Source organism: Perca flavescens, chromosome 9 (genome assembly GCF_004354835.1).
Source record: "Perca flavescens isolate YP-PL-M2 chromosome 9, PFLA_1.0, whole genome shotgun sequence".
Classification (NCBI taxonomy): domain Eukaryota; kingdom Metazoa; phylum Chordata; class Actinopteri; order Perciformes; family Percidae; genus Perca; species Perca flavescens.
The window spans coordinates 1,843,892-1,863,569 of record NC_041339.1 but is presented as its reverse complement, the minus strand read 5'-3'; the positions used below and the strand labels follow the sequence as shown (position 1 = coordinate 1,863,569).

Below are 19,678 nucleotides of genomic sequence, written 5' to 3'. Positions count from 1 at the left end.
AGAAACTTTAGCTTTGTTGGAGAGTCTGGTGTGGAAGATTTATATCCTGTACCAGAAAATCTTCATTACATTTTTTAAATTAAATATTCTGTTGCACTCACTGTCATAAACTGCAGAGGGCCCTCTTGTTTATAATGACTAATTGGCCGTGAAGGACAAATAATTGGTCCAAATTGTACCAAACATGTCCTCAGGGGCCCTAAGTGGCCTTATGCAGAGGGTTTACCCTACTGTAAAGACTGATCAAATTATATTATTTTAATTTAAACTGGAAGAATAAGAAAAAGCACAAATAGCATCAATAATTACACACCCCAATTTCACAGGAGCGGATTAACACACTGGGGTTAACACCCTTCCACCCCCCCCCACCCCATTTATCTTTTGAACATTTCAGTTTGTTCTAGTTTGATTGAGCATACATTTATTTAGCAGCATGCACCATATAAGCACAATATACATTTAAATAATAAAAGCTTTAGATAGACTAGATTTTAACCCCTGACAAGACCTTGCGATTAAGTGATAATACAGGTGTTTCACTAATTCAATTAATTAAATTGCTACAAAATCATTTTCACACAATGAACCTGGAGCATTTAGGCATGAGGGTAATATAACTTTGTTTTAGGGCAGACAGTTTGACTTGTTGATTTGTTGTAGCATGAAAAGCACAGGTGACACTAATTTAGTTAACGCCTAATGGCTCAGTACTATTAAGTGTTCCAGTAAACATGACAGAGAGCCAGCATGCCAAATACCTGGACCTGGGACAAGCTTGACTAAATGGAATGCAGCCACACAATGCCACCTGTGAGACAAACCAAAATGCCTGCTGTGAAAAAGGAACCCCTGCTCTGGGCGCCCAGATGGCTCAGTTGGTCGAGCGGGCGCCCATATATAGAGGCCTAGGCTACTCCTCGACGCAGCGGGCCCGAGTTCGATTCCGACATGCGTCCTTTTGCTGCATGTAATTTCTCCCCTTTCATGTCTTTAGCTGTCCTATACAAATAAAGGCCTATTTAAAATAAAAATGTAATCTGTAATGCAGGTGTTTCTCAAGTGGGGGTGCGTGTAGGCCTACCCCTAGGGGTACTTTGGAGGACTGCAAGGGGTACGTGAAATTTTTTGCTAAATGTTTTTTCAGTTACAAGGCTGTTGTTTTCACCTATTCTTGCATTTCTTCCTGACTTTTTTCTACTGTCTTTTTTTCTTCGAAGTTTTTGTCTCTGTTTTGATTTCTTTCTCTTTTGTCGCCCTAGTTTTGCCTTTCTTCTTTCTACTGTGTGTGGTTTTTTTTAAAAGTTTTTATTAGGATGCTATTTTCGACCTATTCTTGCCTTACTTCCTTCTTTCTACCGTCTTTTTCAAGGTTTTGTCTCCTTTTATCATCAGCATTTTAATGTTTTCCAGGTAGGCCTACAAGGCTGTTGTTTAGTAAATCTATCGCTGGATTTTTCCTCTTTATATAGACTTATTTTTTCTACCAAAAATGATTCTGGTTAGGGGGTGCATATGGCTTAAAAAAAACTGTTATGAATTACTGTTTGAACCTTATTGAAAATAGCTTGAGAACCAGTGGCCTGAACGGTTTAGGGACCTCTCCGGTAAGGAAGGGGCTATGGTGACAGTGGGAAGTTAATGTGGTTAATGTTGCAACATCTATCGAAGACACAAGGTGGCGCTGGTGTACCAGATTTAAATAACCCCGCGGGTTTTTTCACTGTGTTCAGGGGGGTGTTGTCTATGGATAAAGTCGTGTAAACTATTTACCTTGTTTTATGGTGACCCGTTTTTCAAAAAAAAAAATTATAATAATAATTGATTTAGTTAAGTTATTGGGCCGTTATGTCATGTGAATCCACAGGTTGTTTGACAGCTGAACAATAACGTTTGCTAAATGTGTTCTCGGTGTTGTCGGCCGTTATCGCTGCTTCTTTTGTCCGCCACTAGCCTACTGCTGACTGAATGATCGTTGACGTGAAACAAATACATGTTATCAGGCTCGCTTTCACAGCGACATGAACACACTGTAACCGAGTGTTGAGCTCGTAGGTGTTCCTATTGGACAGAGGAACTCGCTCAGTCGTACGTCCGACCGTTTATGCAAATCAACTCAACCCGAATATGGACACGGAGGAATGAAATATGGTGGAGGAGGCGAACATGGAGGACCGAGGACCGTGAGCGCTGCGGTAGTGTTTTTTTGGGGGGGTTGTAAGAAGAAACGTGGATGTACCTTCAGCGGGACTTTTTTAAGCGGACAACTTCTGTGGAAAGTTTTGTATTTGCGTCTCCATTTTTTGTTTTTGCGCCGACAAGTACGTCGAGGTAGAGTTTGTTGTAATGCAGTGAAGAGCGACTTTTCCGGGGGGGTAATTTGCAGGGCAGAGGGCTCCCGACGCTATGCCGTGGGTCAGCGGCGGTAAGCGGAGAGAGAGCTCGGAGCTGCCGCTGCCCGCGGGCTGGGAGGAAGCCCGGGATTACGATGGCAGAGTGTTTTTTATCGACCACAACACCCGGCAAACGTCATGGATTGACCCCAGAGATAGGTATGCTAAAGGCCTGGGAGTACTGGGATCACACACACACTCACACTAAATAGTTTTAATTCAACAAGTCCTTCTAACAAAACAACATAGCTAATTTAGTGGAGGAGATGCCAGGGCGGCCGGGACGAAGGGGGGCGACTACAAGTGAAGGCAGATTTGTTGTTGTTTTTGGGGGGCCAGTGCTGTACATTTGCATTGCCTTTAATGTGACACAAGGTAGCGGTGGATATTGTAGCCACGACCGATGAATCAGATGAGATTTGGCAGAAGTTGTGGCCTCCCCACCTCATGAAGAGGTTCCCATGCAAACACGGGATGTATGTAACGCCCATGGTCACCTACCGTGCAGCTGCTCACACTAATAGGCTACTTTACCAGTATTTCTCTTTTCTTTCTCTTAAACGCAAAGTCTGACAGGTCTTTGACATGAAATTAGACAGCAGCCCAGCCTTTCCGGTTTGTTATGTTTCAGTTGGTGTTTAGTACAACACACATTCACCCAGTCAGTCGGGTCACCTGAGTTTTTACAGATCTGTCTCTTCTTAATGGAAGAAGAGGAACTTGATGTCTGTCTCATAACTCAGTCATTAAGACTCAGTAAGATCAGAGTTATGACTTTCAGTGACTTGAGACATTCCTGGTTCACACACCTAACATAACACAGTGAGCTATTGTTATCCAGTCCCCCTTTCCTTTTCATACAAAGACACCTCAAGTCCTATAGTGTGTCAAGTACAGCTCTGAAGTCTACTCCATAATGTTGTTGTTCATCCCAAAATGACCCATAATGTGTGTGTTTCACAGGATTTGAGAATGGAGCATATTACAGCAAAAGCTTTAAACTCCAACTCCCAGAAATCTTTGTGAAAATATGTGAGGAATGCTAGTTGGGCCACTGGGAAAGCTGCAAGGATGTGCTTTTGTGGGGACTTGGATTTCACCAACCCAGAAACAGGCTCAATCAGGCATTCAAAGCGGACTTTGGTGAGATTACTGGGAATTATAGCAAGTATTTAAACTCTACTGCATTATGAGGGAAAGGCAGAAATTCACAGTGCCTGTCAAAAACAACACTCCAAGTATGGTTGAGTTTGAGTTCCAGTCTGTTTCTGTGTAACATTAGTCCAGATTTGTTGCAGCAGATTTCTTCAACAGCGGGAATGTGTAATAGCCGCATGTAATCCAGATAAGAAAAACCTGATTTCCTTGAAGGCCCCCTCCTCCCTGCAAGTTGATTAACCATTGCTATGTGAAGCTGATAGCTGTTTCACAACATCTAATATCTAAGATTGAATATACGTCAGCATGTGAAAGTGGAATCTGTTTTTGTTTTTTTTTACGTTTGCATGACTAAAGAATGTTCTCTGCATTTGTTCTGGTGCTGCTCAGTGATTTATAGGTTATCACTGCCAGAGGAATGTCTTCTGTCACCACCTGATACTGACTTTCCAATAAATCACATCACTATACAGCACTAAAGCTGACTTTGTGCCAAAATGCAACAGATACAAAAAGGTGTCAGCCATTCAGTCAGTGTTGCCGCTCTTTCCGTCAGCTGCAGATAAATTGACTGGTTGCATGTCGCATAAGCATGTAGTGGATGTCAGGAGCAGAGAGGTGAATGCAGTGATGATAAGAGTTTCCTACTTTTTCCTGTCAAGGCCCAGTTTGACAGCTGTTCTGTTTTTAACTACAACTAAAATCAAAGGCTGGTAGTTTTAAGGATTGTTGTTTCTGGTATCTACACGTTACTATAGGTCTTCATCATAATTTTTTTTTTGGTCTTCATCATAATGAGTCATATTATGAGGCTGGTATTAGCTTACATTTTCAGACTTTAATTGATCTGAAGATTGAATGAGCTATTCATATTTTATAAAATCAACCATCCGAGCCGTGTTTCCTTTCAATGGGAAGTGTGAATTTAATCTGAAATAACTAATAGTAAAATACAGTTGATCCCCACTCAGTATTTATTGGACCATGGTAGTTTGTGTTGGAGACTGAGTTGACAGATTAGAAATTAAGGGCCCTGAAACGCGCCTAATTTGGCAGGGATCAAACTCTCCATATTTTGGGCAAAACATGATCTGTGTCTGAAGCGTTACAAAGGCCTCAGGAACTCCTCTTGAACTGACGCAAAAAAAAAAAAAAAAAAAAGTTCAGTATACCCATTTGTGTGAGTGTGAGCAGGTACTCCCATCCTGTGATCTGTTGTGTCGTACAGCTCGCAGCTATAGGGGCGTCCGATGTGCGCAAACCTCCGGTCTGCTGCGTCAGTGGCGGATTATCGCCTAATCACTAAAACACAAGAGTCATTGAGCTAAAACATAATTGTCAATGATGATCATGATGTGCTGTAATGGAGCTGCGTATCAGCCAGGGGTCAAGTGTGTTCCTGCTCGTACATTTAGACATCTGCGGCTGAGAGAAGCTGGATGGTGCTGTTTTTCGGTTAGATAACAGCGTGTAGTGAAAAATTAGATGGATGTGTGAACACGGTGCGCAGATACCTGGGAAACTTTTGGAGCATCCCTCAACACATGGCTTGTACAAAGCGCGAAATGAAAAGCGGTAAACATTGCACTTTTTAAACCATCTACACCCCTCAGTACCCTTTGAGCTCACTCTTGATGATGGTTATGTCTCTTGAGGATGGTGGATACCTCGAGCAGCTCTGGGCAGCCCTGCCAGCTCCTGCAGATAAGCCAAGCAGTTCTGTGGAGCTTTTTTGTTACTGTGGAATGAGCGTTATGTTAGGCATGCCTACACTAATGCCCAGGGGCTCTGCTTGCTCGCGGCCCCAGACAAAGCAGCAGAACAGAGGCAGTTTCCCACGTGTCTGCCTCCTCCTCTCCATCCTGGGCTCTGTAGGCCTCCTTTATTAGCTCTGTTATGCAACAGCCATGGCCGGCCTGCCGCTCAGCAAAGGGAGGCCTTTATACTTGGTCACAAAGCACACCAAATTCAATTATTCTGGAAAGGATGAGCTGTGTTTCCAGCACCGAAAGGTTATTCACATGCGCTGAACCCCGCTGTTATTTTGCTTCCCCCAGTGTTTTCATTATGGTGGCTCTTTTTTGTCTTTTGGTGTGGGGAGGCTACAAACATGCCATTTGCTTGATTCTGCGTCATTTGGCCCTATGGGTTTTCCGTGTTCTTTTTCACAAGAGGACAATATGTTTGTCTTCAGCTTTCACCTCGCTCCATGTTCTGGAAGTTCAAACCTCTTTCCTCCAGCAGTTCTTTAGCCGTTACTCCCTTTCATGTCTAGCTTTCCCAGAAGATTACCTATGTTTTTAAATGATTTACAGGAATAAAAGCACTTTATTTATTGCCTCTGTATTGCTTTGCATCTTCTCGGGCTGTGTGTTGATGTCCCTTCTGAAGCAGCCACATTCAGCAGTCAGAGCTGTAGGTTGCTTGTGTTTTATGTGTATGTTGTGAAGAATGCTACCTAAACAGGACATGCCAAACTCAGTGGACCAACCTCGAGCTCTGGGCCACCATTGTTTTTTTCCCCCTTCCACACATCTGCGCTATTCTTATTCGAAAAGAAAAATGTAGTTGAAACGCTCGCTGGCTCTGCCCATTTGGTGTGTAAGTTTCTGTACTTTACTTCTTGTCATAGCTTTTTGAAATTGCTGTAAATGAGCAGCTTTTCATGTGCTTGTAGCTTAGTGTGGTCACTCTAAAATCACTCTTTTTGTGTAACACCCTCATTTATAAGCGGTATAAACATATTTTATTAACACACTGTAATGCAGATTTAAAGACATTTTAAAGTGTTTTTATTTTATTTAATCCAGTGGCATTTGTCAACTCTTTACTTCTCTATCAAGACATATTGTGTATATATGGCCATTCAGTAGTAGTTTAAAAATGACATATCTATGGGCTATATCTATTCAGTATTCAGACCAAAAACGGGCCCTTTTTTTCTTTTATAAAGAGAAGAGGCTTATTGCTAAGAAGAGCATCACTGAATTGAGAGCATTGGATGCATTTATGCTAAATTGATTATGGTCATGGTAATACACTGGTAAACCCAGCTGTGCTCCACTCACACAAGACAAGCCCATCCCATGTGTCCAGACGCTGTCTAAATGTGTACAGAGACAGAGATGTCTGTCTACTTATAGGAGACCTATTTCCATAGGATTCAACACATAATTGGAGAAGTGGGTGTCTGTCCGTCTGTCAGCTGCTTTAGGCCCTGCTCTGAAATGCTGCACCCAGCCCTCAGAGAGGCTGGGCATAAATGACATTCCTCCCAAAGTTGTTTTCACGTTTCTTTTTTAACACCGAAAGGAATTTGTAGACCAACGACACTTGTGGCATTATTTTTTCCTCATAGACTTGTGTCAATCACCCCTTCCAGAGAAGAGCTAACATTATGAGAATCAAAGCAGCTGGTATTTGTGTTGCATATTGGAGTTAAAATGGGAACATGCAGAATTTTCTGTTCTCGCTTCATACCCGTCTGCGACACTGTGTCGGTGTCATTGCATTTGTTGTTTTTCTGGTCACATATGCAATGCTTGTCATCCAGAGGTCAAGCCATACTTCTTATTTGTAGGCTTCAGCAGCTGGCTCGCTGGGACGATAAAAGACTTTCAGTGGTTGAAATGTTTGCCGTGACTGGCTGTTTTATCACACTAGTGTTTGGTTTATTAATACAGTGAACCATCACACAATTAAACATCAGTGTCAAAAATTCATCCCATGTGCACTCCTAGACTGAGGAGACTGCAACGAGCTATGGCGACAACTTGTCCAAATTAACACATTTGGTGGAGTGATCAACTACATGTTTTTTTTTTTATTCAATATGAACTTCGTGAACTGTATGAAAGACCACAGTGGCATGTGTGCCTTTTGAATTTTGTTAGCGGCCTATAAGCTAGGGTTTGGTATCGTTTGGATTTTTACGATTCCGATTCCTAAACCTATTCTTGAAAAACTGAAAAATTACATCAAAGACAGGCTCTTTTATAGATATGGTAGCCGTAATATGCTTTTACGTCCGTTTTGGTGAGCCCAGAGGGAAAATATGGCCTACATTTATAGCCTACATTTACGGTAGCTAGCTAACAGTACAGTACAGGGGGATATTTTTAGGTCCGTTTCGGAGCGACCGAGGGAAAATATTTCAGTCGACACATTAAGTGGAACCGAAATGAGGAACCGAAATTTGCGTTCTAATCCGGTCAGATTCCTACTGGTTGCGTAGGAACCGGGTTTCGGTACCCAACCCTACTGTGGTCAAGCTGAAGGATAGTAACACAAATCCAAAGCGTCAAAACCCGGCCTCTTTGGTTCCATGATGAAATAAAAGTAGGAATATTGTGTCCACTGTTTGGTGCATCTTAATTTGCCCGTTGTTGTAGCAGAGAGCTGAGGAGCTGGTGGTGATGATCAGACCAGACGAGCTCCAGTGGCCCAGACTCCAGTTTCACATGCCTTTCCCATGCAGCAGCCCGTCGCCAGGCAAAGGCGGGTTGCTGCAGATAGAAATATCCTCTGGGACAACCCAGGATGGCACAGATTATTCTAGAATTAGCAAATGTCGTTGACAACTAAATATATTTTGCTGGGAAGTTTTGAGACGCGAGCAGGCCGAGCAGCATTTCATTCCTCCACAGCTGAACATACTTGTCATTCTGTCAGTCTCTCGCCTTTCTATTTCCAATATCTGTCTCATTTTCTGTTTCCTCTTAGATTGGAAAAAATTATCCTGGAGGATGTGTAACATTTTAAAACAAAAGTTATTAATCTTGTTCTTTTACTGCTGGCAGAGAAGCTTGTAACTAACCATATTTATTACAATTTATATATTATTATGCTTTACATTACCGCTGAACATTGTCAATAGTATGCTGTGGTGTTGTCACTACTTCCTCTGCGGGTTTATTTTTGCTAAAATTACTTATTGTTACATGGCAATGCAATAAAAATGCAGACTGATTTTAAAAGCCCTGCAGCAGCAAGGTAAAAAAAATGAAATGAACAGGAAATAACAGTGAAAAAAATAAATATAGGGGTTATTTGTGTTCACATTACAAAAAACTACAAAACGACCAAGCACGCTCATTTCCTTTCACATTTCGCCGCCCTATTGCATCCATCGTGTGCATCGCAATACACAGAAAGCTAGCATAGTGTTGGTTAACTTAACTAAATAACACAGTACCACAGCTAGCTGTGTGCGTTTTAAAAAACATGATTGGTTGACGCATCACTGCGGGAGGACATGCCATCTTTGAATTGTAGCGCGTCACGGCCGTCGCACAGCACATGTCGGGGGTCAGTTTGTAGCTTTCATTAAAAATGACTTGAAGCCTGTTGCGTTGTCGCTCATAGTGTGAATAGGCACAAAGGTATAGGCACAAAGTACAACGGAGACTGATGAGAATGGCATTAGTTTTGCAGGAATTAGGACACAAACCAAACAAGACAAATCCAAATGTTGACCTGATGACACCGCTAGATGACGCCGCTATCAAGTAATTACAATTCATCCTGAGGGGAGCATTAATACGTATATGTAGCAAATTTCAGCAATCCATCCAATAGTTGTTGAGATATTTCACTAATAAGCAAAAATGTTGGTGGCACTACAGGAAAAGTCAGAGGATCACCAAGTCAGTAGGATTCATCTTCTGGGGACCATGAATGTCTTTACAAAATTAAATGGCAATCAATCCAATAGTTGTTGAGATATTTCAGTCTGGACAGAAGACCGACAAAGCCATCCATAGAAAGATGATATGTAGTTGCTGGTGAGGACAAAAAAAATTATATTTAAAGAAAGTGAGTCCACAATGGCTGAATGCTCCGGAAAAATAATTTATTTGTGTAAATAAGGCACACACACACACAACATTTCAACGATGTTCAACGTTATTTTTTATTTATTTTTTATTGTCGGATGAAAGTTTAAAAAATATGTATTTTTCTGGAGCATACTTACTTTCTTTGAAAGCCATCCATAGAGTCATGCTGCTATCATGGTTAAACCTCCTTTATGGTCCCTGTCTACACCTGCTGTAGAGTTGCAGTAATCCTATAGTTATACAGTTATTATAGAAATCAGTGTTTAGCCTTACATACCTGAGAAGCGCAGTGTCAGACCGTTCTTAAACTCTGTTGTGTAATGTGTGTTGTTGACTGATTGACAATGTCAGCAAACACGGGTTTACCCAGGGTCACTATGTCAGTCCGACAGGAGAGTGACACAGTTATTTTACTCTCCGAGCTTGTCTGACTGAGGGGGAAAAGCTGACTGATAGAAATGATCATAAAGAAGTGTCATGTTTTGATTTAGAGTGCATTTTCAGTATGCTCAAAGGGTCCCACCAAAAATGCTCATATACAAAGTATGGCTACTTTTTGTTTTATAATAAATGTATATCATCAGATCGCTCTCCTACTGCTCACTGCAGCTGTGTGTCCTCTTCTGTGTGTGAGTGGGCTGAGCTGTGCAGCAGTGGTTAGAGAGTCTCCCGAGACCAAGACATGACTTGGAAAAACAGAGGCTTCTGTCACAAGACAAACCGAAACATTCACATATTCAGATTCAGATCTCTCTCTCTCTCTCTCTCTCTCTCTCTCTCTCTCTCTCTCTCTCTCTCTCTCTCTCTCTCTCTCTCTCTCTCTCTCTCTCTCTGGGGAGGTCGGAGGGCAGATCAGGACTGAACTCCCTCTGACGTCACACAGCTTCCTATCCAAAGGTTCTCGTGGTCTTCCCTGTTTTTATGACCTTTTTGACTCGTTCCAAAATATATCTTTATCTTTTCAACTGCTTAATGTGCCTATTTTTGACATACTTCTTCCGATTCTTGTCATCATGATTCCTCCTTTAGTCATTATTTACATAAAAGCCAACTGCCCTGTCTGAGTGTTTTTTTATATACTTAAAAGTGCAGTAAGTGTCTGGACGTGTGTTTACCTTTAACAAACACTAAAAGCAGGTGGGGAGTGTGCTCGTGTTTGCCTTGTCTTGTGTTTGGCTGCATCAAAACCATTTTTACACACTGTCACCATGCTACTCCCTGTAGTATATGTGTAGTTGTTAGGGAATTTTGGGAATACGTAGGATTTGATTTTGGCTCATATCTGTGCTTTTCTAGCAGGTAGGGGTGGGCAATGTAGAGATGTAATGATTCAGCAGTAAGTTGACGTCGACACCACCCAAATGGGTCACAAGATGAAACTAAGGGTTCAGGAGATGATCAAGTAGTTAAGAGAGCAGTTTTTAGTACATTTATTTATTTAATTATTTTCCCCTTGTAAAATATTGAATATAGTTTTTACCTCTTCGGACCTCTAACATTATTCAAATTAAACCATCTGAGGAGGTAAAAATCACTCTTTGCTCACATCTCATAGAAATATGTAATCTTAATGAGGGGTTGGGAGCTGACTTTGTATCGTTTTTAAAGGGTCACAAGCCAAAAAGGTCGTGAACCACTGACTAATCGTAATAGCCAACTACTTTGATAATCAAATAATTAGTCTTTTTTCAAGCAAAATATTTTTAACATTTACTGGTTCCAATGTGAGGATTTGTATCACCTTGGGCTCTCTCTGGAACTCATCCACTTAAAAGACCAAACATTTATTCAATTCATTCAGGAAATAATTGTCAGATTACCTGACGATAAAAATAATTATATTAATAGTGTTATCCTTATCTCAGGATGTTGCCGTATCTATCAAACTTTCCAAAAGGACATGTCAAAATAAAAAAAAAAACATTCTTCACATAAAATCAACATCTCAATATCGCAGTCTGAGAGTTTTGTCATAATATAATTAAAGAAAGAAATGGTAAACCGTAATTTGGATTTATCAAGCCTTACATGCACAGCTGCACATCAGTGAAGTAGCCTGTAGAATTTCCCAAAAATGTGTGAAATGCAATGGGAGTTTATTGAATTTGAGGCATTGTCGAAGTTTTTTAACAAGCCTGTGTCTGCAACTAGGCTTGTTTTCAGTTCTTGCAAATAGCAGAAAGAACACATTTTAACAATGTATTATAAGCATTAGACACTGAGGGTACGATTATCAAGTGCAGCTAATATTTTTTTACATATTCATCGTATGCCACTCTAATAATAAAGGCTTTATTGGGTGTTTTGAGACAGTGGGAGAACCTCTGTTTTCTGATCATTTAAATCATCGGTATGTGGCATTTGGCCTGAAAAGCAGATCTTTGCAACCAAATGGAAGTTAATTTCTGGTGAAGAGTGCAGAGAGGAGAGCTGCTGCGTCTGTCCACTGAGGAATGTGATGCAGAATGCCTCAGCTACTCTCTCCAGGCCGCCTCTTCATTGTATGCATGCCTCGCCAGGATCACGCCTCATGCACTGTCTGCATTGTGAGCATACTGCATTGGAAGGGGTCACTGTCACCGGACCCCCCTTTTGTCTGCGCTGATTGATGGTAATCAGACAGTTACTGTATGTTCTGCTGTCATCAGACCCACTGGTTCACAGCTCACTGATATGTGTAGATTAGGGGAGTTAGTGATGTATCGGCCTGATGCCATTAGTTCTGCACCGTCCTAGTCGCTGTTATGGCCTGACACAGTGTGTGCTGATGGAGCCCACATCTACACACATGGCTGCGTAAATCATTACACTGTAGCAGTCTTTAATTTTTGACATTAAGTCCATGCAAATTCTTTAAAGAAGAAAGTCCAAGAAGAGTTTTGAATCGTTTGTATGTAGACTAATCCGTCAATAACTGTACATTGACTTTTGTACACTTATGTATCTACTGTAGAACTCCAAGCCTCTCACACATCAGTTAGTCTAAAAGGACAAAAAGTTTCAGGCTTCACAATGTAAGTTAAATAATACACATGGAGCGTACTTCATTATGTTGTATTTATGTATGTTCACATGCATACATTTTATATTTATGTATTTAACCATATAGTCCTGATACATGTCTGACTTATTGAACTAAATTTAAAGGAGACATAATATGCTTTTTTTCAGGTTAATTATATTTTGGGGTTCAACTAGAACATGTTTACATGCTTTAATGTTCAAAAAACAACAACTCTCTGAATATACCTGTATTCACCTTCTGTCTGAAATGTTTAAGCGCCTGTCTCTTTAAGCCCCCCTCCTGAAAAGCCCAGTCTGCTCTGATTGGCATGCAAGAAAAGGCGCACCTTCGCAAAGGTACTTCTCAAGCAAGACTGATGTTCAGTCAGCTGACCCTCAGAACTGTCAACAGTTTGGTGTCCAATGTATGTGGCCGGGTTAGCTCGGTTGGTAGAGCAGGCGCACACATATAGGTTTACTCCTCCTCAACGTAGCGGCCGAGGATTCGACTCCGACCTGCGGCCCTTTGCTGCATGTCATCCCCTCTCTCTCCCCTTTCATGTCTTCATCTGTCCTGTGGAAATAAAGGCCTAAAATGCCCAACAAAATAATCTTAAAAAGAGCTGTCAACAGTTTGGTGTCCTGACCACCTGAACTCATCTGCTCCTTCCCCGCGGAGCACTAACCTTGTCGAAACACGCAAGCTGTGAAACAAAAGCTACGTAGTTGGATTGAAATGATCACTCTGGATAATTGATAAATTGCGACAGGGTTTCTCCTTGTGATCTTAATATGCATCTCAAAACGTGGGAGGCAGTGCAGCTTTGCTGTTGAGGGTCAGGGTGGTGGGGGAGAGAATATTCTTTAGAATGAATGTTTACTTTTTGCTTCTTTCCCCTCGATTGACATTGAAAACATCTTTTATAAACATGATAAATGAGGCACAGCACCCTGAAGGCCAGTTAATGCTAACAGGAAAAATGTGTAATGTGCGAGACAGAAAAACAGATGTAAGGTTATGTCAAACACTACAGTCTTAGAATAATTATGCAATAAAGATTATGGTGTAAAAGTTTTCAGTTGGGTACTACAGTGCCCAGGTGTGCATTCATTATCAATATTAGTTTTTTATGGGTGACATGATGAGCACACTAATCCAAAGATACTGAGCAGCAACAAATTGAGTTGAGCAAGATTTTAAACCAAGAAATATACATGGGCCAAACCTTTTCAGCAGAAGCCTATTTAAAAACTGTGCAGTGATACAAGGCTATTTCTAATAAATATAGTGGATGGGCAGATAGGACAGGAGGAGAAAGCAGCGGTAAGCGCTGCCCGCTTCCTTTTAGCGCCCATTTTAACCAGTTGGGCTGTTAAGACAGAACACGTTCTTCATCTGGCTCACGATCTGCAGCGATATTTCAGCGCCTCGTCTATTTTCTCCACGAGCCGCTAGCGAAACTGGCAAGAAACGTACTTATAATCTCTTATAAACGATTTATTTATGTATGATATTAATTATCTGATTCTTCTGGGTCACTCTTAGGTTGCTTCTGGGCCGGATCGGATCGGCTGTACATGTTTTTCTTAAGCTGATATGAAAGAGCATTCCTTGGGGTTACTGTTGCACTGAAAAGATTTTAAATCATTTCAGGATCACCAAACCGCTGACGTTCGCCGACTGTGTTGGAGATGAACTGCCTCTCGGGTGGGAGGAAGTTTATGACCAGCAAGTGGGAGTTTACTACATCGACCACATCAACAGTGAGTACTTCCCCATTTGTCTCTAAGCACTTTAAAAAAACTGAGTCTTTTGTTTCACAAAGAAGCTACCACTGGACCGTCTTGCCTTTCTGATGAATGTTATCGCACATCTTTATGGGACTATTTGCTCATTAGTTACTTGGGTTGTGTCCCGTTGTCAGAGACCACCCAGATTGAGAACCCGCGGACTCAATGGCGGCAGGAGCAGGAGCGCATGCTGAAGGAGTACCTTGTGGTGGCCCAAGATGCCCTCAAAGCCAAGAAGGAGATGTACCTGGTCAAGCAGCAGCGTCTGGAGCTGGCTCAGCAGGAAATGTTGCTCTTCCATGAGCTCTCTGAGGACAACCGTTCCATCACCAGCAGTAAGACAAACTAACATCCAGCTCACTTACCTGACCCTGTGTTTCATAATCCAAAAAATACACATGAGCATACATGGAAAGAAAGACATAAAAAGGATGAGAGAAGTGTGACCTGGAAGGCTCCATGACTACCAAAAAAACCTGACCTTAGCAGACCCAATTATCTGGCCTGGTTATGCTATATTGTTGATGTGCCTTCAGGTCGCTGGTGGGGGGGGGGTGCAGATCTTTAGAAGATCTTCCAAATCCCTGGTGCACCCCACCCTTCCTTTTGCCACCTCCACCCAGTTTTACCCTCCGATTCCAGCCAGCTGTCGCACACAAAGCATCCAGGGGGCGTCCACGGAGAGCAAAGGCTGGGAGAGGACACCGGATCCCCCTTCCACTCTTACTATTACAAGTCATCACTATCAACTGCTGATCCCCCTCTGTCCTTTTCTTTCTATGTGTTCACAGCGCTCTCCGGCTCATCCTCAAACTCGAAATACGACCCTGACCAAATAAAAGTGGAAATAGCTTGTAGGCGAGAGCGGGTAAGTCATTATCGGAGGAGAACAATGGGCTGAAGCGAGGGGCCCTGTTGGGCAGAAAAAGGGGGATGGGGTGTGGCCCCTACAGGATACTGTGGCTCTAGCCTGGGGCCTCGAGAGGATGAGGATGAGATCATCATCAAAGGGTCAGGCAGAGGCTAGGTCACTGACTCACAGGGCCAAGTTGGACATTTCTCTGAGATCAGTCACATGGGTGAGGGTGTTTCCTGGATCACAGGCATTTTAACCTCAAGTGTTAAACTGAAAAGACGAGTAGGACTTAATTATAATCCTCCTATAGAAATCACAGATAATTATTTTTGTTAGCTGAAAAGATCGTCACATAGTCAGAACAGGTGTGTTTTTGAGGATTGTATGAACACAGGATGTTACAATTGCCCCTTATTATCTGATGATGACCAGTTGTTAATATACATTCCTTATTGACTCGTCATGGCAACACCCACAAATCAACATGATGATTTGAAGATAATTTGAAGTAGCTAGCGAAGCCTACAGCTATGTCAAAGTGATTTTTATGGCCAGTCATGTTTCCAATAGAAATTAGTGCTCATCATTTTTATCTCTGTAAATGTCAGTATAATCTCTGCTCAACAACCCTTTATTTTAAGCCTGGGTGATCTGGCTGTCATATTAATTATGTATTTATATGATTTTTTTGGCCATGCTCATTACGGGCCTTTAAGGATTATATTTAATATGAAATACCTCAACATCTATTGGATGGATAGCCATAACATGTGGTACAGACAGTCATAGTCCCCAGAGGATGATTGTAAATAACTCTGATCCTCTACATTTTTCAACTAGCACAATAATTGTGAATACCTGTAAAACTGACATTCTCATCAGCCTCAGCTGTACGGTACTTTGTGTTTATTGCTAGTTAGCAAATGTTAGCATGCTAACATGCTAAACTAAGATGGTGAACATGGTAAGAGTTACCTATTACATAGTTGTTTTGAGCATGTTAGTACTTACTGCCAGTGTAGCTGTAGACTCTTAGTCTTACTATTTTACTAATAGTGATATACACAATTATCAGGCTGCAGAATCATTATTATATTGTAAAACAATATCATAATGTGATCATGTCATCACAATACAATTCCACTGAAAGGGGCACTCCAGCCATTTAGTATTAGACTTCTATTATACTGGTACTCTTTCAAGATACAGATTTAAAAAAAGAATGGTCCAAATCAAAGCAGCAGAGGCTGAGATAACTCTGAGTCCTACATTTCCCATAACGCAACTCAGCAGCATCTTTCATCAGACCTTCCCTGCCTGGTAAATTGCCACATCTTTCCCTCATCCCCAGTTTATAAAACAGGTTTTTTTGCTTACAAATGTCAGTCTCAAAGCCAAGGCCAAGGCAACCATTGATGACATCATCAGGGTAACTTTTTCAAGCTAAAGAAATTTTCCTCCAGAGTCACAGATGACCTTATACAATTGGTATGTGATGAACTTGCTGTGTAAAATCGGAGGAGTGCCCCTTTAAATAACAACATTGAATAATCACAGACTACGGTCACCTATAGAAAGTTGATCAGACATCTTTTTCAGGAGAGAACGCCTCAGTATATAAATCACTGTGTGTGGATGAGGGCGCATACACAGGTGTGCGTCCCTGTATAAACATAGCAGAGCATTCCTGTATGTGAATAGTCATGACTATGCCGTTTTAGCCGGTGGTGGTGACAGAAGCCCATTGTGCGCCATGGTAACCCGGTGCTCGGCCTTGTGTCCGCAGCTCTCCAGACTGAAGCAGGAGCTGGCCCAGGTGAAGCAGGAGCTGCAGTATAAGGAAATGGGAGTGGAGACCCTGCAGGAGTGAGTGTTCCTCTGCCTCTGTGTCCCAGGCCCACCCTTCTTCCCATGACCACCCTTCTCCTTCCTCCAACACGCAGCTCCCCACCCAGCCGCCTTTTCCCTTTTTCATTCCCTCTCACCCTCACCCTCAGTGTTGGGTCTCGTCCTCTATCTTCAACTCAACACAAACTCTCTTTCTCTGCTCCTTCTCTTTTTCCTTCCCCACATCTCCTTGTGTTCATACTTAACACATTTCATGTAGTTCAACAGGTTTTCATATTTAAATGATCCCTTTTTCATTTGGCTCACAAACAGTTTAATTAAATTATAAGACAATGTTGAGTTCCTTTAAGTGCAAAATGGTGAGATTTTAAAGACGTGGGGCAAAAAGCCCTTTGACCCATATAGAGAATGAGAGGATTTTCAAAGAATAATCAGCGGAAACTCTTCTTTAGCTTCTATTTTAGAGGCTGTCCCACATTTTCCTTTAGTTTGTGTTGGTTTTTAAAGCACATAGGCCTACACATAGCGTCTTTTGTGCTGGGAACATTTCTGAGCAGTTCCAAATTTCATGTTAGAATTAGAGGCTCCACCTCTCGGAGGAAAAAAGAGAGCGTTTGAGAAACGGCAAATGGAGGGAGTTTTTGATGGAAAAGGGGACTCCACCTCAGGAAGAGGATGCACCAGTGGAGTGCAGGGAGCCAAGGCTCAGCCTGGAGAGGAAGTTGCTCTATGGAGAGGGAGGGGGGGGGAGGTATGGGCTTGAGAGCAGTTTAAAAAACACAGAGATATCTGGCAGCAAATTCCTTTGCACTTCCTGAGTCCCGGCAAAGAGTCCCTTATCTCTTAGATAAAACAGGACTTGAGTGATTCCCAGAATAGCCAGGAGAATACACAGCTTGCAGAAAACATGGACGCATCCTCCTCTTGAGTTTTTGCATGTGTGTGTATACGTGCTCACAAGTGTGTTTGTGCATCTGTTTGTCTGTGTGTGTGTGCACGTCCTATTGTTTCTCCTGGGTTGGTTTTTTGCCCAGTAGGGTTGAGGCCAGTCGCGACCCTACGGCTGTTTGTTTTTTCCCCAATCTCAGCTGTTGTCAGCAATATAGCTAATTGTTCTCTGCGCCATGTCGCATAAGATAAAGCAAAGTTGGAGTTGGAGTCAGGAGTTTATCTCTTTTGGACAGTTTGGAGTACGAGTATCTTTTCTGCTCATCTGTATTCCACCTTATCTTGACACATTTAGCAAGTTTTCAGACACTGCACATATTTTCACTGCGCAGACTTAACTCTGTATCCGTAACCAACATCTCAACTGGTGGTTTTTAGGAACTTAATCAAACTGACACCTTTAGCTTGGTAAGAAAATATGAGCATATTTGCTTCTCTACAGTACACAGGGTGGGGGGTTCGATACAGGCAGGCACTGAGGGGTGGGTAGTGCCTTATTTTTTTTTCTCTTTGCTAAGCATATAAACTCCCAGGCCCTGCCAATAGGGTGGGGGGGAACAAAGCAGAGCTTGTTTTGGGAGGAAGAGGCAGGGTCGGGTGGATGAACAGTACCTGCTGTTGAAGGAGCGTGAAGGAAGCGGGCTGTGGCGAGAGCGGGGGCCACGTGCCAGGACCAGTGATGGAGGAGGCACCGTGCCACGCTCCTCCAACCAAACCCCCCCCTCCCCACTCATACCCTTACTGTAGAATACAAGCACTTCAAAGCAGGAGAGCAGATGTGTTTGCTCATCATATGTTGGTGGGAGTCCTGGATCGATCTGTTTTTGTTATTTCAGAATGTATAGAGACATTAATCAGATAGTCTCTGGGTGGATCTTAATGTTTTAACTTTAAACACTGAGAGCCTCTAGCCCTGTAGCGGAGATTACCTAAAACGAGGGAGCCTTTGAAAGCAGCACTTTAAAGGCTGAAACAATATCCCAGCATGTGGAAACAAACAGAGATTATTATTTACACTGGCCTGTCACATGCAGTGTCAGTATTTCATAACTGACCACAGTCTAAAATAAACACTTGAATGTTACCTCCCACACAAAAATACTTCAGATGTTCATCTGATGAATTTTTTTTTTTTTTTGTGTGACTTATTTTCCACTGACCTGTTTTCCAATATAAAGCACCCACCCTGTTGCTGGTATGTGAATGATAGATGTCATTCTGTATTTGAAACGCCTTGATTCTACTGGATTCTTGTGCTAACTGTCATCAGGTGATTGTGCATATAAATGCCCAACAGGCATATTCATCAGTGCACTTTTCAACACCACATGATCATTGTTTTGTCCTTTGACACATTTTTCACCAGTGCTCTTATTCCTCCTTCCCACACATTGTATGTCTCTTTTCTGGCACCTTTTAAAGTTAAGCTTTTCCTGGTGATCTTCTCTGTTCTGCTAGAGCATCTTCTTCCAAACGTAATATCTTTCTCACAATTATGTGATATAATATTACAGCAAATTCACAAATGTACTGATACATTGTAGCAAATAGCTGTAACTGTTCTGTATTTACTCCATTGAATTGAATTCCTAATTATTCAGTTCTAATGTTGACTGCTATTGAAGGCATAAACTGACAAAATGTGTTTTTATTATCTAACTGGAGATTATAAAAAATGTGTGTTGCTTTATCTTTATTTTGACACTCTACTTAGATTATTTAATTAACAATTTTATTAATCGATGGATTTAGTTTTACTACATTTTGTCAGTTCCTAAGGCTCCATAGACCTCAACTTATATAAGAATAATGGTGGGGGGGAGCTTCAAATACAGCAAGTCAGA

At 41.8% G+C, this 19,678-nt stretch overlaps 1 protein-coding gene across 2 annotated transcripts in view; it reads left to right on the top strand.

Moving 5' to 3' along the window:
• The first annotated feature begins 1,033 nt into the window (after positions 1-1,033).
• wwc3 (WWC family member 3) overlaps positions 1,034-19,678 on the top strand; it is a 34,385-nt gene continuing 15,740 nt past the window's right edge. The window contains exons 1-5 of one of the 2 annotated variants that reach the window (XM_028587866.1): positions 1,034-1,114; positions 14,046-14,155; positions 14,317-14,517; positions 14,974-15,050; positions 16,825-16,904. In XM_028587866.1, the coding sequence (XP_028443667.1) occupies positions 14,370-14,517; positions 14,974-15,050; positions 16,825-16,904 (305 nt within the window). In that variant the 5' untranslated portion in view covers positions 1,034-1,114; positions 14,046-14,155; positions 14,317-14,369. Of the gene's footprint in view, positions 1,115-1,823; positions 2,553-14,045; positions 14,156-14,316; positions 14,518-14,973; positions 15,051-16,824; positions 16,905-19,678 lie in introns of those variants that run through there. The other variant, XM_028587865.1, reaches the window with a different exon arrangement.